Below are 19,412 nucleotides of genomic sequence, written 5' to 3' on the forward strand. Positions count from 1 at the left end.
AACGATGTGAGAGAATACTGATATGTTACACCAGAAACGTAGAAAGCTCAGAGTCGAACTATCACGCACAACATAACCCGCGGGAAGAGGAGCAAGAGAACTTAGAGAAGCAGAGTCCCAAGCGCAATATCACATCACATGATGACACATTTACAGCAGCCTCCGGCGTCGTCGTCGTCGTGCACACCGGGCTTCTCATCCCGCACCTCCACGGCGTGTGGTGGGAAATGAGGTGGCGCAGGTATAGGCGTGGGCAGGGGTGCGGGTTCCGCGCTGGTATAATGTGCGAAGGGAGGCGGCGACGGCGGAGGCGAGGGGCGTGAGCGTGAGCGCGCGAGGCCGGGGCTGAGAGCCGCGGGGAGTTGAGATTTCGATTGCTCATCTGCGGTGTACTGCTTGCCCGCTTTCTGGCCGAATTCGTCCATGGGTATGCTCTCTGTAGCAGTGTTTGGATTTCGACGGTACTTGGTATGGTCGAATCCGAATGTCCCTGGTGCCTACGTTGTGCGAAATGCGTGAACGGTGTCATCAACCAGCCGAGTGCGACACTTACGGGTTCGAACACTACACTGCCCCTCTTCTGCGGCGGCTTCGGACTTCCATCCGCTGTCGCATAGTGACCCTCCATTCCCCTCTTCCGTGCAACAACAGGTAGTACGACCTGCACGCTATAGTCAGACCTGACAGCAAATGCAATGAACGAAGACCCATACATCGTCCCAGTTCCCAGTAGGTGGTACAGGCTGTATCCACGACGGGATGGCATCCATGACGTCGTCCCCATCGGGCGTAGGATACTGTCCGATGGATCGCCTGTTTTCCTCCTTGTTGACCTTCCTCGGCATCGAAGATGGTGGTTTGGAATTTGCCTTGGTCTTCTTCGCATTGCTGAGCGAGGTCGAAGCACCAGGACTGGCCGCCCGCTTCTTCGCCGTCGATGAGGATGTAGAGGGCGTCGCTGTCTTTTGACGCTGCGAGGAATGTAGGGGCTGAGTCTGTGAGCGAGGTAGACCTTGGCGAGTGCGAGGAGTGGAAGTCGTGGAAGATGGCGTGTTGGGCACTAGCCCGTTGCGAGAAGTTTTGGTAGGCGTTGGTGTGCGGGGTTCTGCAATGGGTTGTGCACGGGAAGACGCAGTGGGTATCCGAGATTGGCTGACTTGACCAGGTCGATGTCGCGGAGGGTTTCCCGTGCCATTCTGAGAGGTGTAGAGCGCCAGGGACGGCGAAGAAGCGGTGCCGTTAGGGTGATGTTCGTAAGGCTCTACTGGCTCGCCATAGCCGTCGCTCTCCAGATCAGTGGGAGGTTGCTCATCCATGACCGTATCCTGTGCTGCAAGCCCATCCTCGTCCGGGAATGTGCTCTGCCTTACAGTTGCGCTCACGCTATCGGCTCGTGATCTTACCCTGTGTCGCGAACCAGCAGCATCCCTGCTCCGTGAATTTGAGCGTGACCTGTGGTAGCCGTTGTTCGCGACGCGCGACGACGCGTTTTGCAGGGTGTGGCCATAGTTGGCAATATCCAGCATCTCCGTGCGCCGACCCACGCGGAGTTCGCCAACACCTCCGTTGCGCGAGACATCACCGCGATACCAATGCTCGAACGGCCGCTCTTCGGAATCAGTCGATACGCGACCGACGGCTTCATCTTCCGACTGAAAGTGTGACGACGTCGAGGAGTTGAATGGCGGTGCTTCGTCGAACAAGTCCGAAGCCTTGTGACGTGGTATGCGCGCGGGCGAGCGCATGGGAAATGTTTCGTGACCCTCGTCCACTGAGCGTAGTTCGTTGCCCTCATCCACCAGTCCTACGCTGCCATTCACCGAGTTCTGCGCGTAGCTGGAGTTGCTTCCCGTCGAGGTCCGCCCTCGCGACATAGGTATACGCGTGACCGTCCTACCGTTGGTCATGGTTGGAGCCGCTGCCGGAGAGCCTGCTGCCTGATTGGTCTTCTTGGGCTGGTCAAGCAGGTAAGGTTGGGAGAGGGAGCGCGCGCGATTAGGCGGAGGCTGGGAGTACTGCGTGCGACCATATCGGCCATCCGGTTGGGCCTGTTGTCCATTGGTCCTTGGCATGGCGCTCGAGCTCTGAATATGTGAGTACTGGAGTGCTGTTGGCGTTGTCGCGTCTTCTTGAGATAAAGAGGAGGTGGACTGGTACATGTCGGCATGGCCGTCGGCTGAGCCCACCGAGGCGGCTGAGATCCGCCGTGCGAGGACGTTGCTTTCATTCTGTAGGCCTGCGGGGCATATTAAGATACACGAGGGCTACGTCAAGGGAGGGAACCAACGTTTGCGTAAAGTCGGAACGATCACCTCGTCCCATGCGGGTTCTCGAAGCGCCGATTGAGCGGTCGCAGTGAGTGCCATGGACCAGTTGCGGGGAGAAGTAGCCAGATGAAGAGCTGCCGTTCACAAATGGCGAAGAAAAGAGGGGAAAGAATGGCAGCAGTTGGACGGAAGGGGCGGGCGGCGAGGGTCGAGATGGTGGAAGCAGCATCAGGATGACCCGGTACGCGAGCCTCGCTATTTCGGGGATTACTTACTCCGCCTCTGTAACCATCAGCGGATTACTTACTTGCTACAGTGACATAGTACTTAACACTATCGAAAATATTTCCCACAATCTCGGGAAGTGTGAGCCGCCCAGCCGCCGAGGTTTCTGCTCTCCCGTCACCCTCCACCGTGCTCTCCGGTCGAAAGGTATGCTCGACGCACACATACGCCTTCTGGAGGCTGACATTGGATATGCAGATGAGCGCAGCAGTGACCAAGGTTCCAAGGCATATCGCGCCGCCAGCAGCACAGAGCATCCGCCCGACTAGGGCTGCCCCGCGCATCCGGAAACCCCTCAAACGCGACGAGCGCGGTCGCCCCATCCCCCATGTCAATGTCATCGTCCGGGACACGTACGCATGTCGTCTTTCCGATCACTACCGCAACACTCTGCGCGACGACCTCATGTACATGACCTACACGCATGAGCCAAATCCGAAACCCGTGCGGCCCGTGCCACCCAGGTTCGACCCCAACGATCCCTACGCGAAGTTCCGTTACAACCCTCCGTTGGGTGGGACCCAGTCTTTCAACGTTCCCCAGGACTCAGTCACCGCGGACAACATTGTCCAGCTGGAGCGCATACAGCTGCACACGATGGCCAAGGAAGCCTTCGGCAACCGGTCGAGCCTGCTGCCTGTCATCATGGCCTTCCGTGCCATCTCGGGGGAGACAGAGCACTCAGGTGGTCAGCGGACAGTAGAGGGCGTGCAAATCGTGAAGGGGAAGCAGAACATTGGCGGCTGGACCCGCCTCGGTCACCCAATCGGTGCCAAGGTCGACCTGAAGGGCCCGAAGATGTACGACTTCCTCAGCGTGCTCGTCGACTTTGTCCTCCCTCGTGTGCGAGACTTCCGTGGCTTCCCCATGCAGCTGCCGTCCCAGGCACTCACGCTGCCTCACTCGGGCTCTGGTGTTGTGTCGATAGGTCTTTCGCCGGACGCCTTGGCCTTCTTCCCGCAAATCGAAGTGAACTTGGATGCTTACCCGAAATTGTTCGGTATGCACATACACTTTGTCACGAACGCGTTCGGGGCGGGGGCACAAAACCGCGCGAGGGCACTACTCTCCGGCTTCAGGGTGCCATTCGCTCGGGTGTGATTCGGTTGTAAGTCACCGTCTATGATACACAAGAGCGCTCTTCCTGACATAAATTGCACAGTTTCGGGTCTCCCCGGGGACGTTAGACAAAATGTATGGTACCACTCTACCTATTAATAGTACAAGAGATGGTATTCTTCCGCCCCCTTGGGCGTTCGCCGCCGCTTTCGGTTACATCGTCCAATATGTACTTGTGGCGCCCGAATGTCCGCATGCTTCAGGGTAGGATCCTGACTAGATCGCTTCGTATGGGCCTGAGCCATGTTCTGTGGGTTGATCACCGCGTTCCATTCGTAGGAATGTCGTTGCTAGGCTCATATGTTGTGCACAAGAACCGATTGGTCAGACTTCATGATCTCAATGCCAATATTCAAGAATTTTGTACGGCATACGGCACTGCCATGGTAGGTGAAATGCTCAGCAGAGTTTGTCGATACAAAAGAACAACGGCGTCGGCACTCCAAGACACCGAGATTTGCTCGTGAGCTTTGGTAGGGGTATGCTACTGTAACATCCTTCGGCGACTACTACTGAGTACTGATCGATGATCAGTAACCTGTTCTACTGCTGTTTCCCTCGGTGCTCCAAGAGGGCATTCGCCCCATGCCGCAACGACCTCTCGTTGACGCACGTTGCTGAGAAATGCGAGACGAGAATTCATTGCGTTCAAATGCGGGTGAGAGCTCAGAGCCAATCAACCTACATCAAGTGATAATTGAATTGTTATTGTACGGGTAGGTAATGCCCGGGTACAACGCCCCTCCGCTACCCCATTAGAGCCCCTGCGTCGATTTGGCATTTTCGGACATCTCGCCAAAAGCCTGAGTCTAAGTGCCCCGTTGTTAGTGAACAATCCAACATATTGACTACCAATCGAGTTCTAACCTCTTTTTCAGACGCGTTATAGAATGCTGTCACAATGGTATTGTTGCTATCGTTGTCGTCAATGTTCTGGAGCGGGCCAGTGAACCAGTTTCTTGCTGAGAAGGCCCAGACGCCATAGGCAAGTATGGAAATGCCCATTGTGAGCACGACAGCATAGTCTGTACTTCGACGATCAATTCACAACCTCCAACGCATGAGTTCACGGAAGCACGTACTCATATTGGATGTGTGAGGGCTCTGTGTTCGCGGGAAACACAAGAGGAGTATGACGAATGCGATCCATGCTATTGCGATCGTCCCCATCGGCGTCGACCAGCGGCCAAGCGAGAACGGTCCTGGGACGAACTTATTGCGTCCGGTTGTGATGCGGAGCAGAATTGGTATAGCATACGACGTATACAAGCCAATGACGGTGGCACTATTGCTAAGTAGTCAGTCGGCGAGTAGATAAAGCAGCATTTCGTGTATTACCAAGCCGCGGAAGTCATGGCTATTGAGGAGAATCCCAGCAGGCCGAAAAACGCAGCCAGGGACACAGCGAGCCAGACAGCATTTACTGGAGTTCGTGTATAATGATTGATTTTCTTCCACCGATGTGCACCGGGGAGAGCGTTGTCGCGTGCAAACGCAAAGACTACCCGTGAGGCGGTTACTCCTTGCGCAGCACCACGCATAAACTTCCATGCACTCTAGATCAGTTCTCGAATCATCCGAGATTGTAGAATCACCATTTACCTGAACTACGATAGTGACGCACCATATCGCAAGCATGCCCCTCTTGCCCATGATGTCAAAGTAGAGTTGACCCATCGGCAGCGGGAATGGGCTCGAAAGGAGGTCCGGAACGGATGCTACTGCGAACGAAGTAGCGATATTGAAGATCCATCCGAGGCAGCCCGCACAGGCTACCGACATGAGCATAGCCATCGGAGCGACCTTCGCTGCTCTTGCGGTTTCCTCCGAGATAGCGCAGCGGAGTCGGCTGAGTATATGTGAGTATTCGCGGGATTCTCGCGCAGTTCTACCACTTACATGCTGCCAATTGCCACATGGGGCCTGTAAAGGCCAGCAGAAATGCCCACCCGGCTGTACGATGTGTCAGCTACTATGGAGCGCAATGTCTAGTGTCGCTCACAGTTCGACCAACCGGTGGAGTTCTCGTAGGAAGTGAAGGCAACTCTTGTCGATACCCTGTTCTCGCCCGTGCATACCGGCAGAATGATGATCGCCGCTACGGTCGCTCCGACTAGCGAGCGGCATGAGAACAACCCAATACACACTTCGATAGTGGCTCACCTTTGAAAATTGCGCTAACTAGACTCAGTCGAGCCAGTGCCCTCGTGGTCGCTGAGCAGATGCATCCGTGCAGGACTAGCATCGCCAAAAATAATCCGAATGTCGGTCCGTGGCCTAAGGCTACTCTTCCGTCCGTTCCCGCAGCAATTGCGGTTGTAATCATTTGCGCTCTGTTACACGATGTGTGAGCATATAGATCTACTGCACGGACGAGTGGGACATACAGTGCAAAATCAATGTATGTCAAAAGTGTTACATGCCCGGTCAAGTTGGCACCTCCAACGACCCAGCTTGCGAGAGGTGCATATCGCTTGGGTGCGAGTTTCGCCGCGTAGTAGTATGGACCCGCACTCGTTCTGTGTGCCGCAAACCGAGTCGTCAGATGTCAAATCGATAGACATACTCGCACACTCACGGCATGGAGGATGCTAGCTCTGCCATAACTGCTGCAACGCAAATGACGAAAGGGACCGGTATGAGCCATCCCCAGATGAGTCCCACGTGGCCGCCTGCAAACACCGTACTGGTTCATATCCTCGACCACGGAAACACTTTTCAACACGCACCGGAAGCTATTGTCAAGCCCATCGTTGAAGAAACACCGCTGATAACGGCCATGATCGAGAAGGAGAAAGCCGTTGCGTCAATAAGCTATATACAATCGGTGTTCAGCATCGTTGACTTGAACTAGGTGGAGACAATAATACACTCACAGTGAAACCTCTTTTGAATTGGGTTTTGTACCCCAGCTCCGCCAGACGAGCATCGTCAGTCGCATTGGGTAGTTCGTCGGACATCTGCGAGGGAGGCCTGAAAGAGGCATGTTCGATGTCAAGTCCAGTTTCTGGCTTCATTTGCTAGTGGATCGACAAATATCGTGGTGAGAGGACGAACACTTGCAGGGAGGGGACTTCGTTGCCGACAAGTACACGAAGCTCCTGCTTTCATACTGTCGCTAAGATGCGCGCACCGGAGGGAGCTCCGTTCTGGATGACAGAAGTAGCGAGTAGACAACGCCGTAGCATGGGAGTGCTGAAGCTCTACAGGGCGAGCCATGGGGAAGAAGGAAGGGTTTGCGGTAGGCGAGCGCTGCTTTCGCTAGACGCCACAGCTCAGACTGTCAGCAATCTCACCGAGCTCCGTAAAAGACCGCACAGATCTATCTTTTGCGTACTGCCGCTCCTCACACTCTTGTATCAGCTTAGCGTTACAGGTCCCTCAGATGGAATCTCGTTTCCTGGACACTTTAGCTCCGCGGCGAGAGATGTCAGGCAAGATGTTTGACTCACCGTACAGAGTATCGGCCCGGATATGCTGATATGACACGCTGACTAGCTAGGTGCACAGTCGTGTCTAGAGCAGGATCAACTAAAAAGCAGTTGAGTATTCAGCACACATGATCACGGCGGCGTGCTGCAATCTTGAATGAAGCTTGCCAGTGAGATGCCAGTGATCGACGGTCTTCGAGAAGACCGTCGGTATCGTACAATTGTGAGGCTCCCGGCGGGAGGACGGAAAGGGTAGAGCAGGATCCGATCTTGGCACATGCAACTGACTGTGATGAAAGACTGAGGTGCACCGTACGGTGATAGTACAACTTGATTTATGTCAAAGGTTGAAAACAGTGTCACGGCTGGCAATTCTGGGCCAACTTGGCTTCTTGTGACAACGTTCCCACCCTCATGTAGCAAGACCTTCCTTTCCGGGAATAGCACCTAGCCAGCCGACGCATTGCCATTCACGGTAACCTCCAACTCATCTAACTCACAACGACCACCTCTGTCGCGCGTATTGAACGTTGAACCTTTGTAGGCTCCGAATCTTTGACGCGTTGTCAGTGAGCACTCAACGATCCATAAGTCTTCGCAAACCTATCAAGTGCGCGCAGCGTGCGTCGTCGTGGCCTTGTATAAGCATGTCGATCTTCTCTATCTTCTACTGAATACATCCGCTCGACACCAGCACCACGGATAGTCTATTCCATCTTGCCATGCCTGCCACTAGTCGTCGCGGCAAGCTGCTCGACGAGGATTACGAACTCAATGACCCGGAAGACGATATAAGTGACTGGGAAGGTGATTCAGATTGATCGTATGTACCATCGACTTGCGTCCTGATTTTCCTTACTAGAAACCCATAGAAGACGATCGGGCGGAAGCTCTCAGAAGCGTGCTCGCGGGAGCAAGGCGGGCTCTTCCCGAGTCAAGAGGCGCGCCTCTGCTAAGCTCTGCAAACTGCCTACCCTTCCGTTAGACATTATCTACGAGGTATGTGCACAGGCAAAGACAAATCACGGTGTTGCTGATATCGACTTGTCGCAGATACTCTCCCTGCTAACTCCAATCGACCTCGCCAATCTTGCGCACACGGATACGGCATTCCGCTCGACACTCACGTCTCCTCAAGCCTCCAGCATCTGGAAGGCAGCCCGGAAGCGCAACGGGTCCGTCCCTGACTGTCCGCCTAATGCGGGGGAAGTGGTTTGGGCTAGGTTCATCTACAGTACGCCCAATTGTGAGGCGAGTGGTCTCAGCGTCGCAGAGTCCAATCAGACATTCAACCATATCGTTTTCCAGGAGTGCGATGCATCTCACATCCACTATGTAGACTTCGCTCTCAGGCGGCGTGTGTGCAAGAGGTGCAAGAAGCAGAAGTCAGTCTTTCATGACGCTCACATGGTGTCCGTCTAGTCCACTGACGGACGATACAGGTTTGTCTATGCGCCCTTCTTTGGCAGGCGGTTTCCTGACTTCGACCCCGAAATGCTGGAACTGATTCCGCATTCAAATAGTTGAGTGAGATTTACGTTTACGAGTGCGACGCTAATCGCATGGTTCAGTCGGATGTTCGTCTACAAAGCGTTCAAAAGCCAAGGCAGACTCGAAATTCTACTGGGAAGACGATATATATGCATAGTGGATCACGTCCGCAAGTCGTACGTTGCGATGGTTCCTCGTCCTCCCTCAGGCTGAGTATGCTCACATGTTCTAACATCGCAGACACGCTATTCCCGAGCCACGACAGCATGTCGATTTCTTTCGCGCCGAACCAGTTTGTGCCGGGGAGAGGATTTTCATCTCACTGGCTAGCGATTCCTACGACTGGGAGGATCTCACCATTGCACGTGTGGTAAGTACTACCGCCACATAGCTGAATTTGGGTTCTCTCGTTTGCGCGTTTCAGTGAAACTGTGCGTCCCAAATCCGCGATGAGCTTTGTATCATGTACTCATTGAAGGACAACTTATGCTCGAAGACAACATACTATACGGTGCGACACCCCGCTACTGACTGCTTTCACGACGATATGTAATCTACGGCTTCCGAGAACTTCCGCTCCCAGACACGTTACGAGGCTTTTGCTAACACAATTTGTATCTTGCTCATAATCAACGCGGTAAAAGCCTACATTCAAGTTTATCGCATCATACCTGTAAACAATGACACCGGATAGTCCAAGAGCTTCTGCTAGTCCGAATACAGAGCAAGCAATACATCACACTTGCTGAAGGTCACACCCGACAACTCAATACGACAATGTCCATAACGTCCCTTCCATACTTCCATTGCAGATCACCAAAACCAGAGTCTGTCGAGAAGGCGCCGCTACGCTGAATCTGCAGCAAGATGCTGTTGAAGCGGATCAGCCGTCAAGAATTGTTGTGGAGTTGGGCGCAGTCGAGCCGTTGGATATGCGTGGAACAGGTCGACGTTCTCCTCGGGGTCGTTGATGGCATGACTACACGGATCGAGTCCATCAGCATCAGAGGAAAACACGACTAACGGGGCGGCATAGACTCACGTCTCTTGTACATGCTTCAGAACGACTGCATGAGTCTGGAGATCGTTCAGATGGATGGTGCAGTGGTTGCAGCTCCACATCTCCTGATCACTAGCAGGGTCGGTGCCTTCCTTTTGACGTAGGATGGCTGAGTTCTTCTCGTTCAGAGCCGTGAAATCCGGCGCCCTCCACAAGTGCGCCGAGTAATGGTGCGAGATCTAACAGTGCAAGAACGAGTCAATCACTCCCTTTTGTGGAGCCTGCATGGCAGATTTGTACACGAAATGAACCTACGCATGTGCGCCATGAATATGTTAGATTCAAGAAATTGCAACCTTCGCATAGGAAACGCCTGTCAAGACTGTCCAGATCCTGGGGGCGCGTCGTTTCGGGATCAAGGCTAAGTGCCTCGATCAATGACGTTATGGTAGAGGGCCCGGAGCGGAGGTAATAATAGGTCGATACCCATCGACTTTTCCCCTGTGTATCCGCCATCTGGATGTAGAAGTCGATGCCGTGAGACTGAGGCTGCGTGCCCGTCCATGCCAAGTGCGCTGCGACATCTTCGTACGAGATGAGGGCAAGATTAACCCCACTAGTACGGTAGGCGAAGACAGAGGTGGCGAGTGCGAGACAGCCCTCTTTGTCTATGCCACTGGGCGGCCGCTTCGCCTTCCTTGCAGTCTCTCCGAACGCCCCATCTTCGGCCATGGAATACAGCAGACGATCCTTCAATTTGTCGTTGAAGGCCGCGATATCCTCAGGCAGGCACCTCGCCACCTCATCGCAAGTCGCCTGTTCCAGTGGGACGTCGAGGTCCTTGTAGATCAGTGACCGGAACGCCGGCATGGCGTAGATGAGCCCAGGAGGAGGGAGATGGATCCATTCAATGGGGCGTAGAGTGCGCTTGTAGTCATCGAATGCATTCTTCACGAGGCGTTTCCGTGAGTTGATGATCGGTGCCTGCTCCCTCTCTAGTCGCACACACATGGTCGTGTCGATACGAGTCTGCAGGGCAGGTCTGATGTTCTTCCACACTGTACGGAGCAGATGAGTCGTTACCCAATCACGGCAAAGGTAAGATAGACGGACCTCGATCAGTGACCACACGATCACTCTGAGATTCACTCATTTGTTGTATGCTCTTGATGTCTTGATCTTCGTATCCCAGTTCCCGGAAGCGGTCTACAAGTCTGTTGGCCAGCATGAGCAACGTATGATGAGCAGCGGCATCTAGATACTTGCACGTCATACTGCCTTTGGATGCGTTCTCCCTGTAGGTCGTAACCATATCTGACATAGTCTGGCCACCAACGTTGGCACTTCTCCGTATGCTTGTCGTATAACGTGTCAGATAGCAATGCGTAGAGTTGTCTGTGAACGACGAACCTCCAGAACGGTCCGCACATGTTCAACACGCTCGTCCCTAAACTTCTGCAGAGCCGCCTTGGCACCAGGCTTCTTGCTGTAGATGTCCATCTGGTACTCGCCATAAGTCTTCGCCATCGCATAGATATCGGCTTCCCAATAGAACTTCGAGGTAACCTTCGAGCGTCCGACGGACGAGCTTCCGGCTAAGCCACGTGTTAGTACCACTTGAACTTGTCAGTAAACAGCAATTGTACGCAGCTGTTTGTGTGAGGTATGAGCTCCAGCATCGCGGGGTTGAAGCCGGGGTATCGCTTCGCGAAGAAGCCTACATAAACGAGCCTACACAGAGTAAACAAGTCAGTAAGAACGGAGACGACACAACGTCGTAAGCCTACTTCTGCTTCTTGCACTTCTTGCACACACGCCGTCTGAGTGCGAAGTCCAGATGATGCACGTTCGATACACCGCACTCCTGGGCAAAATAGGTTCATTATCTGGTTGAATTTCGCTGCGTCGGGATACTCACTTGACATTTGGGCGCGCTGTAGATGAACCTGGCCCAGGACACTTCTCCCACATTTGGCGGACAATCGGGAACGCACCCAGTGCGCTTCCGAGCTGCCTTCCAGACGTTGGACGCATGAGGCGATGCGAGTGTTGATCGGAACGCTGTGTTCGTTTGCGCGAGGTTGGCAAGGTCAGTCGGAGTTAACAGAGATAGAATCTATCCTCAGAACGTTGATCAATGCAATGCTCTCGACCTTCAAGGGTGACCCAGTACTGTACCTCGAAGATGATGTCCAACGGAAGTGTAGGGAATTTACTGAGTTTGATGGTGGTACCTCGAACCTTCGAGTTCGCAGAGCCTGAACCTGCGATGTTCCTCCGAGCACGCTTCTTCTGTGGACTACCGCTCGGTCGCTTTCTGCGTTTGTCTAGCAAAACAGGTATTCAACAACGCAGAACATAGTTGTCATGTCGATCTGGATCACCTTCCCAGTCGCTCGTGTCCTCTTCAGGATCGCTGAGCTCGCTGGACCAGTAGCCGTCTACGTCTTCTTTAGCGAGTGACTGCTTGGTAGTCTGCGGCTTGGCGCGGCGTGTCCGAGTTGTCACGGGCATCGTACAGGCCTCGGTTCAGGTTGGATGTGAGTCGAGAAGCGGGAAGTTGGGTGCTTCAAGTTGGTTATGTGGAAACGCAGGGCGCTGCGCTCTTTATAGCTTCGTGAAGGCCCGCGTCGGTGAGTCGGTGTCGTCTGACTCAACGTGTGAACGCAGGGAGCTTATCGCCCAATATGGCGCTGATCGCGGCACCGCCCTGATGATCGGGTGGTGCGTCGGGCGGCGGGCGCATGCCCGACGCTTTTTCCATATACGGTAACGCTGTCCGCTTTAAGAAGTGCCGAGCGGGGGCCCGCCAACGTTCGGCCACGAGGGTGGCCGCTGCGCACGAGAAACAACGCCGCGCTCAGCTCACAGCCTTTTCCTATGACTGCACCAGGTTGCCATAGGTCATCACGTTGAGACAACGGTATGCAAACGGTATGTACAACAAACACATCTGTCTGGACGACTCGGAGTCACCACGGCATCTGTCATGGTTGAACACTAGTGACAGGTGTCCATTAAACGCAGGTCGCCCACTCAATAACGCCGGCTCATCGACGAGTCTCGGACACACTTAATGCAGAGGATCTTGAGTCACGGCAGTCGAACATGATGACGCGGGTCGCCGAGATATTACTAGTACTAGCATTCGCATGATCGCTCATGTACACCACACGGAAAGTCCCTTTACCGTGACTCGACATGCAGCCTCCATCCTTACTAGTCACGATCATCCTGTAGAGGAAATTGCAAAGGTTCGGGGCGAGAGAGCGAGCGAACTATGGGATATGCGTAGCATAGGTCAATGTCTTCTTCCGGCTCGTCAATTTCATGGCTATACACGACAAATGATCAACGTCACGAAGAAGCCCGCCAAGAGTCATTGTAGACTTACTAATCTCGTACATGCTTCTGAATGGCCAATTGAGTCTGCCAGCTATCCAGATGGATGGTGCAGTGGTTCAACAACCATTCTTGGTGAGATTTGCTTACTGCTGTCAGCACATGTGGTGTGTCCTCATCCCAACATTGCCGAGTGCTCAGCACACAGACAGAGACAGAGACATTCCAGGCACTAATTGGTATCAGTGCATCTAGTAGGTATGATACTAGGGGCAAACACAGATGATGCTGGGCAACACCATTATGAGCAAGCCTGGTCAACCGTGGACTTGCCAAGTATCCCCGGCTTCTAGCATCAGGAACTGAAATGATAAGCAGAGCGCCCAACCTGAGTTGGGGCTACAGAACTCAGCCCCAAGCTGCAGTAGTGCTAAGAAATAGAGGGATGAGGGATGAGACTCAGTGATCATGTATTGACAGATGCACAGACCTGTAATTCACAATGAGTCGCCCTTCAGTCGCAAATGACTGTGTAGCAAGCGTGAATAGATATGTACAAGCGGGGATCCACTACTTGCCTTGAACAGATTCGTCACTGTGTCGTCGGGGGCAGGTGCAAAGGCGAGATTAATATAAGTGAACTGTGCAATGCCGCGCCGATATGCAGTGCCTCGTGAGCATTGCAAAGGGCTGATGAACAAAAAACGTACCAGCGGCTCCTGAGCCTTCCAGCCCAGCTGTTTCCTCAGAAAGCGGATGACAGCGCGGAACGGGTTCAGCGCGTTGATCTTGTATAGGTTCTGCTTCATGATAGGTGCATTTCCGACGGCTTTGAAGAAGATGGGGACTGTCGGTATCTCAGGTCGGAACAGCAGAGACCACGGTATTCGAGACATCGTACCTTGAACAGGGTCTGGCTTGCTGTAGCTCTGCAGAGCCTCGGCCGCGTTCGCAGCTTGCATGTCGTCGCGAGGGAAGCGCGCCGGCCACTCGACTTGTAGCTATAGTTCAGAGTGGTGAGAAGAAACTCACACTGTCATCTTGCTGGGTCGTCGTCAAGTGGTCACAATCTCACGCATAGAAGTGAAAACGTCCGAGGCTACTGCCAGTGTAAGTCTATAAGAAGCACCTGCTCACTATTTTCGGACGCTTCAGTGGTCATGCTGGAGAACTTGGGCAGACTAGAGTGAATGACCATTCTGACTTGCCAATCATAACATTCAGAACAACGCTGGTTTGAAAGATACAGAGCGAGTACATGGGAGGAGGAGGAGGCTACAATCGGCGCGCAACGCGATGTCAGGCGGCGCGATCACATGATTACCTCCATCACGCACCAGTCGCGCGTGGCCGGCGCCTATCAGGTTGGTTCGAAAGTGAACCCCGCCTCGCTGCCTGCTCCCGACCGCCACGTCCTCATCCAGTGACACCACCCAACACTCTCTCAAGGCAACAGTCATGGCATCTATAGCTTCTGTGACGCGCCAGTTGGGCGCGCTCGAGATATCCTCCAAGCCTAACACGTCAAGGCCGACGCACGAGAAGAAGCCGAGTCAGTCGAAGAACGTCTCACAGCTGCTGTCTAAGTTTGCGGCGCCCAATCCGTTTCCCGTGAAAGCCACGATATCAAAGAGCTCGTCGCAGACATCTCTGGCTACCAAACAACCCTCACGACCGCCCTCACCACCAAAGCCAGCCACGAAACCAGCACAGCCTACCATCGACATCGGACGTTATGACGGCGGGTTGGAGCTCGACAACGAGAGCCGAGGGGAGAAGGTGCACGGAGAGGCGGCAGAAACCCTTGCTCTGGACTCCAGTGTATCACAGTACGTGGACCTTTGAACCGACTACTATCCAACTCACGAATGATAGAACTCGTCCCACTCGCGAGTGGCATCTCACCGACTTTGATATCGGTCGACCGCTAGGCAAGGGCAAGTTTGGACGCGTATATATGGTCCGCACGAAGGGCGAACCGCACTATATCCTTGCCCTCAAGACGCTCTACAAGTCAGAGATCGTGCAGTCGCGCGTCGAGAAGCAGATTAGGCGCGAAATCGAAATTCAACAGAACCTGCGGCACCCCAACATCCTGCGCCTGTACGGCTACTTCCACGACGAGAAGCGGATCTTCTTGATGCTCGAGTTCGCGGGCAAGGGCGAGCTCTACAAGCAGCTCACGAAGCACGGATGCTTCACGGAGAAGCGTAGCTCGCGCTACATCGACCAGATGGCAGACGCGTTGAACTATCTCCACTCCAAGCACGTCATCCACCGTGATATCAAGCCGGAGAACCTGCTGCTTGGGATCAGCGGCGAGTTGAAGATCGGCGACTTCGGGTGGAGCGTGCATGCCCCTGGCAATCGTCGCACGACGCTGTGTGGTACGCTTGACTATCTCCCACCGGAGATGGTGGAGGGGCGGGACCACTCCGAGAAAGTTGACTATTGGGCGCTCGGCGTACTCACTTATGAGTTCATCTGCGGCGCCCCGCCCTTTGAGGACATGACGGGCTACAACGGTATGCCTCCAAGCTTAGATAATCAGCTCGCCTTTGACACCAACCTTCTTGCAGCCACATACAAACGTATCGCGAAGGTGGACCTGCGGATACCACCCAAAGTCTCTCCCGAAGCGCGTGACCTCATTACGAAGGTATGAAAGCAATTCTTTCCGGCTGCTCGAGTGTTACTCACTCGTCTACCCAGCTCCTTCAGTACGATCCGGAGAAGCGCCTGCCTCTCGACGAGGTCCGGCGGCACCCCTGGGTCGTCAAATACAGGTCGAAGGGCCATTCTACCTCCATGCCCATGTCATAGCAGTATGATGTGGTCCCTGTTCTCCTTATGCATCTAGCATCGCTCTCCGATGTGTTGTGTTCTCTTTACCGCTGCCACACAAGTATCAGACCTAGGACACCTCGTATGCATTATGAATTGCTATCTTGTATTCTACTAGCTGTAGTCGATGTCAAGACAGGCCGCATTGCTCTCGTGATTCAGACCTGCGTATTGACGGGTCTGTCACCAGTCTTAGAGTAGCCGCAATGTTTGCGGATGAGTTGCGCTATCTGATTTCCGGAGTACGCGACGACGTAGATGAAGGATGTCGACACTATGGATGCAGGGCTCAGTTGTACGTTTATCCGCGGACAAGAGATGGTGGGATGGTGGTGCATAGGATAGGTCGAGGACGAGACTTCGACGATAGTTGCATAAAAGTTATACATCGTAAAAATGCAGACTGGGGCACAAGGGTGGCTAGCTACTGACGACGTGATATCGACAAGTATACAGCGAGTCGAAGGTACGTATCGGGTACTCAGAACGAGGCGAATGTCTCGCAACACTCTTATAGCAATTGTACAATTGCATGTTCAGCCGGGAGAAAGGCATGACGTTCCTCCCCGACACAGCTTTTCGGGACTGGTCTGCATAGGCCGGAGACATACTCTGTAAGACTGTGACGATGTCACATCCACTCAGCGTCCTGGCAAACGGAAAATGCGCCGTGCCAACGTACCAGCCAGTGGCTACCATGGCGGCCAGTTTGCCATTGTCAACCACCACAACGACCACTCCAGGTCGTATTCGGTAGCGTAGCAGAAGCTCGGTAAGGATAGCACGAGTCGCTGCCAAGCCGTCTTTGGAACGATTTGGCCATCTGGGCCCGCCGTCAATTGCAGGCCTTTCAGCATGGTTGTATACTCCCAGTATTCAGGGTACCACCCGGCGGCTTCCCAGTCGATGACACCGGTAATATGGCCATCCATGACCAGGATGTTATGCGGCGCGAGGTCTCCGTGCGACAACACAACGGTGTGCGCCATGTCGTAGATACGTTGATAGTTAGCCAGATGTTCGGGGTACTCCCTTTCCAGGCCGTTCTCTCGCGGAGGATTAGGGTCCGCTTGAATTGTATCGTAGAATGCGTGGGCGCCCGGACATGGCCCGACGAACCAATTTGGCAGGCGTATGCTCCGAATGTCTTGACCATCGACGCCACATATGCTTGTGTGGTACGGGCTCGAATACATCCGCATACAGGGAAAGGTCTTCTCGAGATCAGAAGCAAAACTCTCCAATTCCCTCTCCAATTCCGACAGAGACAATGTTGTGATCACCTCGAAGAGCGTCTTGCCAGGCAGACGCTCCATGAGAATGGAGCCGTTCTGCCCTCTGCCGTGATCTGCGTACGAGAGCATACGAGGAACAGGAAGCCCCATATCGCGAGCGACCATCATGGCAATCGCCTCGGTTTCTCGAGTGCCCTCCGTTCGTTTGAGAAGGAGATTGAAAGGAAGAGGCCATATGCCAGTACCTATTGGGATACCGTGGCGTCGACAATCCCACTTCGAAATCGGTATAAGGAACCAAGAATGGAGATATCCGCGGATTCGATTGACACAGTACCAGTACCGAGTCTTCGGTATAGATTGCAAGAGTCCGGACGTCTGCGAGCATTCGGGATTCTTCGGGTGAGACTGGATTGTGGCACCCAGACGACTATGGAGCACTGTGGTATACAGCGTTAACATCCTCCGTCCTCACTTGCGCAATTTCAACATAGTCTACGTACTTGTGATCAACGACCAATGTCACAGATGGCGATGAATGCTAGTATCACAAGCTGCCCGCAAACAGCGAGACTCGGACGTCCTCGAGGGCCTTGCCCGGACTAATCCCGAGGCAGAGTACGAAGATGCGGCCGTAGAGTCTGCAGTCTACGTTCTGCGTGTGGTAGTCTGCAGTCATGTACTGGGCACAGCAGTTTGACCGAGGCAAATTCGCAGGCGGCGCGCGGGCCGACGGCCCGCCAAGGCGCGAGGGTAGGTAGCGCACTCGTGTCGTTTAATTGAGGTCTATGTACTAGGTCCGAGTGTGATGGACCATGGCATCGTGTACTGCATGATGGCGCCCCCCCCCCCCCGATGCTCGTGAACCAGATGAACATTCCCAGTACGCACATAGGCAAAGACATGTCGCTGGCAGACAAGTTACAGAATCGCAGGGTATCAATAAGTTACATATGGCAGTCAATGCTCGTGAGGTCGTCCGTCAGTACCTCTGTCGAGCCCTCCGTCTACATATGCGCCGGCCTCAAGCACCTAGCCTTCCTCAAATGTCGGAGGAACGAGTCGCGCCTGCTGAAGGTTTTCAAGCATCCTCCGACCATCCTCCGGCCCCCATGCTCGTAGCGTTCTCCGACAAGCTCAGGTGCATCTTCTTCGGGCACCCCACAGCAGATCAACTCCTGGCCGCGACTATGCGCGAAATGGGTGAGTACATGGCGCTTCAAGTCGCCCTTCCGTTGTGTAGAGAACGGGCGGTCGGGCTCGCAGTGCAGGCAGATGAACCCGGACCCTTCGCGCATATCGATGCGCGCGTAAGGAACGAAGCCAACTTGCTTGTTCCGGGGAGACGTCCTGCGTACTCCGCCTGCAAACGAGGAAGCGTGAGAGGGAACGGTGCCTGGGGTGATAAGGTCGGCATGTCCGTGGCGGTTGCAGCTTTTGTTTATCCTCGAGCGTCGCTTCGAGGAGCGGGAGCGGTCAGAGGGGGCAGATGTTTCGTTGGCGGCAACGGGTAACGACGTCGAAGTGTAATCGGCACTGTGAAACACCTCTGAAGGTGATCCGGACGAGGAAGGGGCCAGCCATTGCAGTGAAGAGGATGCGAAAGAGGTGGCCGGTACTGTGTGGGTTGTCGAACTCCTGTTGAGGCTTGTGTTCGATGGCCCCTCGTCGGGAGCACATGCTGGAAATATAGGCGGTTCGGCGGCAATCGCGCTCTGCAATGCTAGAGGCCAAGTACTAGTCGAGAGGGGATAGTCCCAAGTAGAGCTGCCCTCGACTAAGGGGTGGATGTCGTCTGCCAAATGCAGCGCCGCTTCCGCATCCAGGTGCGATAGACTGTACAAATATTTAAGTCATGACACCAGGCGCGTCTGCTAGTGCACATACTCAAGGTATGGAGTCAAGATATCGGAGGGTCCACGAAGTTTGTCCATCAAGGGATCGAGGCCTACGTCCGGGTAGGGTAGGAACTCGTCTGCGCTCCAGTTGCCGTACGCGAAGCCGTCACAATCTCTAGGGAGGCTGTCGTGCCCACACAGCAAGGGTTCCGCAGACAGCAGTAGGCCGGGCGCGGAGGACGTATACACGCCCTGGTCTGAGTCGTACTGCATGTACTGAGTGGCGGACATAGACTGGAAGACGGATGTCGAGTTGCTGCACGGGGAGGGCTAGTGATGGGGGCATCATGGCGGGCGAAGCATGCTTTTATACCTGTAGGGGAAGAAAGCATCCCGCCGCTGTGCAGCGCAAGGCGGCGAGGGTCGAGGGAATAGAGTGCACCTCTACAAGCACCAAGAAGCGCGCGACCATACCTTATATGGTGCAAACGGGGTGTCGTGATGCAAACGAAGTGTACCTCTACAAGCACCACGGCGTTAGCGGACGAAGTGCCGAGATA

The 19,412-nt window shown here is 54.2% G+C and overlaps 9 protein-coding genes across 9 annotated transcripts; 3 read left to right on the forward strand and 6 right to left on the reverse strand.

Moving 5' to 3' along the window:
• Window positions 1–12: 12 nt before the first annotated feature.
• Window positions 13–2,507, reverse strand: C8Q71DRAFT_300227 (uncharacterized protein). The gene is made up of 4 exons (XM_047917653.1): window positions 2,288–2,507; window positions 714–2,236; window positions 554–661; window positions 13–497 (listed from the first exon to the last, which is right to left on the reverse strand). The coding sequence occupies exons 1-4, from the start codon at window positions 2,364–2,366 to the stop codon at window positions 135–137; spliced, it is 2,073 nt and encodes a 690-aa protein (XP_047774488.1). The 5' UTR covers window positions 2,367–2,507; the 3' UTR covers window positions 13–134.
• A 141-nt stretch (window positions 2,508–2,648) lies between these two features.
• C8Q71DRAFT_782173 (mitochondrial 50S ribosomal protein L5) lies at window positions 2,649–4,053 on the forward strand. Its single transcript, XM_047924910.1, has 3 exons — window positions 2,649–2,699; window positions 2,751–3,660; window positions 3,715–4,053. Exon 2 carries the CDS (start codon window positions 2,751–2,753, stop codon window positions 3,651–3,653), a length of 903 nt encoding a protein of 300 aa, XP_047774489.1. The 5' UTR covers window positions 2,649–2,699; the 3' UTR covers window positions 3,654–3,660; window positions 3,715–4,053.
• A 373-nt stretch (window positions 4,054–4,426) lies between these two features.
• C8Q71DRAFT_798976 (amino acid/polyamine transporter I) lies at window positions 4,427–6,631 on the reverse strand (the record flags this gene model as incomplete). Its single annotated transcript, XM_047925858.1, has 12 exons — window positions 4,427–4,480; window positions 4,572–4,696; window positions 4,754–4,956; window positions 5,010–5,215; window positions 5,274–5,520; window positions 5,567–5,624; window positions 5,674–5,784; window positions 5,835–6,004; window positions 6,059–6,190; window positions 6,250–6,343; window positions 6,401–6,485; window positions 6,548–6,631. The coding sequence occupies 12 exons, from the start codon at window positions 6,629–6,631 to the stop codon at window positions 4,427–4,429; spliced, it is 1,569 nt and encodes a 522-aa protein (XP_047774490.1).
• A 953-nt stretch (window positions 6,632–7,584) lies between these two features.
• C8Q71DRAFT_300370 (uncharacterized protein) lies at window positions 7,585–8,801 on the forward strand. Its single transcript, XM_047917654.1, has 7 exons — window positions 7,585–7,642; window positions 7,695–7,909; window positions 7,965–8,101; window positions 8,156–8,353; window positions 8,411–8,487; window positions 8,545–8,624; window positions 8,674–8,801. Exons 2-7 carry the CDS (start codon window positions 7,825–7,827, stop codon window positions 8,748–8,750), a joined length of 654 nt encoding a protein of 217 aa, XP_047774491.1. The 5' UTR covers window positions 7,585–7,642; window positions 7,695–7,824; the 3' UTR covers window positions 8,751–8,801.
• Window positions 8,802–9,253: 452 nt separating this feature from the next.
• Window positions 9,254–12,302, reverse strand: C8Q71DRAFT_782185 (uncharacterized protein). Its single transcript, XM_047924911.1, has 11 exons — window positions 11,978–12,302; window positions 11,772–11,920; window positions 11,512–11,709; window positions 11,381–11,457; window positions 11,245–11,324; window positions 11,004–11,188; window positions 10,860–10,948; window positions 10,707–10,807; window positions 9,909–10,651; window positions 9,636–9,832; window positions 9,254–9,572 (listed from the first exon to the last, which is right to left on the reverse strand). Exons 1-11 carry the CDS (start codon window positions 12,105–12,107, stop codon window positions 9,440–9,442), a joined length of 2,082 nt encoding a protein of 693 aa, XP_047774492.1. The 5' UTR covers window positions 12,108–12,302; the 3' UTR covers window positions 9,254–9,439.
• Window positions 12,303–12,848: 546 nt separating this feature from the next.
• C8Q71DRAFT_782197 (autophagy protein 12) lies at window positions 12,849–14,190 on the reverse strand. The gene is made up of 8 exons (XM_047924912.1): window positions 14,131–14,190; window positions 13,837–14,071; window positions 13,646–13,782; window positions 13,514–13,576; window positions 13,426–13,463; window positions 13,086–13,365; window positions 12,988–13,029; window positions 12,849–12,927 (listed from the first exon to the last, which is right to left on the reverse strand). The coding sequence occupies exons 2-6, from the start codon at window positions 13,895–13,897 to the stop codon at window positions 13,344–13,346; spliced, it is 321 nt and encodes a 106-aa protein (XP_047774493.1). The 5' UTR covers window positions 13,898–14,071; window positions 14,131–14,190; the 3' UTR covers window positions 12,849–12,927; window positions 12,988–13,029; window positions 13,086–13,343.
• Window positions 14,191–14,227: 37 nt separating this feature from the next.
• Window positions 14,228–15,848, forward strand: C8Q71DRAFT_300561 (kinase-like protein). Its single transcript, XM_047917655.1, has 4 exons — window positions 14,228–14,764; window positions 14,811–15,460; window positions 15,515–15,594; window positions 15,648–15,848. Exons 1-4 carry the CDS (start codon window positions 14,394–14,396, stop codon window positions 15,756–15,758), a joined length of 1,212 nt encoding a protein of 403 aa, XP_047774494.1. The 5' UTR covers window positions 14,228–14,393; the 3' UTR covers window positions 15,759–15,848.
• Window positions 15,849–16,288: 440 nt separating this feature from the next.
• C8Q71DRAFT_300569 (kinase-like domain-containing protein) lies at window positions 16,289–17,689 on the reverse strand. Its single transcript, XM_047917656.1, has 3 exons — window positions 17,518–17,689; window positions 16,462–17,454; window positions 16,289–16,399 (listed from the first exon to the last, which is right to left on the reverse strand). Coding segments are annotated over exons 1-2 (984 nt in total). The 5' UTR covers window positions 17,519–17,689; the 3' UTR covers window positions 16,289–16,399; window positions 16,462–16,471.
• A 183-nt stretch (window positions 17,690–17,872) lies between these two features.
• Window positions 17,873–19,238, reverse strand: C8Q71DRAFT_782201 (uncharacterized protein). Its single transcript, XM_047924913.1, has 2 exons — window positions 18,902–19,238; window positions 17,873–18,850 (listed from the first exon to the last, which is right to left on the reverse strand). Exons 1-2 carry the CDS (start codon window positions 19,141–19,143, stop codon window positions 18,022–18,024), a joined length of 1,071 nt encoding a protein of 356 aa, XP_047774496.1. The 5' UTR covers window positions 19,144–19,238; the 3' UTR covers window positions 17,873–18,021.
• Between the last annotated feature and the right edge of the window lie 174 nt (window positions 19,239–19,412).

This window comes from Rhodofomes roseus (assembly GCF_022264815.1).
Source record: "Rhodofomes roseus strain CIRM-BRFM 1785 chromosome Unknown C8Q71scaffold_26, whole genome shotgun sequence".
In the NCBI taxonomy this organism is placed as follows: domain Eukaryota; kingdom Fungi; phylum Basidiomycota; class Agaricomycetes; order Polyporales; family Fomitopsidaceae; genus Rhodofomes; species Rhodofomes roseus.

Excerpts from the sequence above, each read along its gene's own strand:
- C8Q71DRAFT_782185 (XM_047924911.1), bottom strand. The coding sequence starts at position 12,107 with ATGCCCGTGACAACTCGGACACGCCGCGCCAAGCCGCAGACTACCAAG. Across the intron at positions 11,458-11,511 it reads ACAGCGCGCCCAAATGTCAA|GAGTGCGGTGTATCGAACGT; the intron begins GTGAGTATCCCG and ends TATTTTGCCCAG. Across the intron at positions 9,833-9,908 it reads CATATTCATGGCGCACATGC|ATCTCGCACCATTACTCGGC; the intron begins GTAGGTTCATTT and ends TTGCACTGTTAG.
- C8Q71DRAFT_300227 (XM_047917653.1), bottom strand. The coding sequence starts at position 2,366 with ATGGCACTCACTGCGACCGCTCAATCGGCGCTTCGAGAACCCGCATGG. Across the intron at positions 2,237-2,287 it reads CGTTCCGACTTTACGCAAAC|GCCTACAGAATGAAAGCAAC; the intron begins GTTGGTTCCCTC and ends TATGCCCCGCAG. Across the intron at positions 662-713 it reads CTACTGGGAACTGGGACGAT|GTCGTACTACCTGTTGTTGC; the intron begins GTATGGGTCTTC and ends TATAGCGTGCAG.
- C8Q71DRAFT_300561 (XM_047917655.1), top strand. The coding sequence starts at position 14,394 with ATGGCATCTATAGCTTCTGTGACGCGCCAGTTGGGCGCGCTCGAGATA. Across the intron at positions 15,461-15,514 it reads GGACATGACGGGCTACAACG|CCACATACAAACGTATCGCG; the intron begins GTATGCCTCCAA and ends ACCTTCTTGCAG. Across the intron at positions 15,595-15,647 it reads CGCGTGACCTCATTACGAAG|CTCCTTCAGTACGATCCGGA; the intron begins GTATGAAAGCAA and ends TCGTCTACCCAG.
- C8Q71DRAFT_782173 (XM_047924910.1), top strand. The coding sequence starts at position 2,751 with ATGAGCGCAGCAGTGACCAAGGTTCCAAGGCATATCGCGCCGCCAGCA.
- C8Q71DRAFT_782197 (XM_047924912.1), bottom strand. The coding sequence starts at position 13,897 with ATGCAAGCTGCGAACGCGGCCGAGGCTCTGCAGAGCTACAGCAAGCCA. Across the intron at positions 13,783-13,836 it reads CAAGCCAGACCCTGTTCAAG|TCCCCATCTTCTTCAAAGCC; the intron begins GTACGATGTCTC and ends AGATACCGACAG. Across the intron at positions 13,464-13,513 it reads CAGTGACGAATCTGTTCAAG|TCATTTGCGACTGAAGGGCG; the intron begins GCAAGTAGTGGA and ends CTTGCTACACAG.
- C8Q71DRAFT_782201 (XM_047924913.1), bottom strand. The coding sequence starts at position 19,143 with ATGTCCGCCACTCAGTACATGCAGTACGACTCAGACCAGGGCGTGTAT. Across the intron at positions 18,851-18,901 it reads ATCTTGACTCCATACCTTGA|TCTATCGCACCTGGATGCGG; the intron begins GTATGTGCACTA and ends ATATTTGTACAG.
- C8Q71DRAFT_300370 (XM_047917654.1), top strand. The coding sequence starts at position 7,825 with ATGCCTGCCACTAGTCGTCGCGGCAAGCTGCTCGACGAGGATTACGAA. Across the intron at positions 8,354-8,410 it reads ACAGTACGCCCAATTGTGAG|GAGTGCGATGCATCTCACAT; the intron begins GCGAGTGGTCTC and ends ATCGTTTTCCAG. Across the intron at positions 8,488-8,544 it reads AAGAGGTGCAAGAAGCAGAA|GTTTGTCTATGCGCCCTTCT; the intron begins GTCAGTCTTTCA and ends CGGACGATACAG.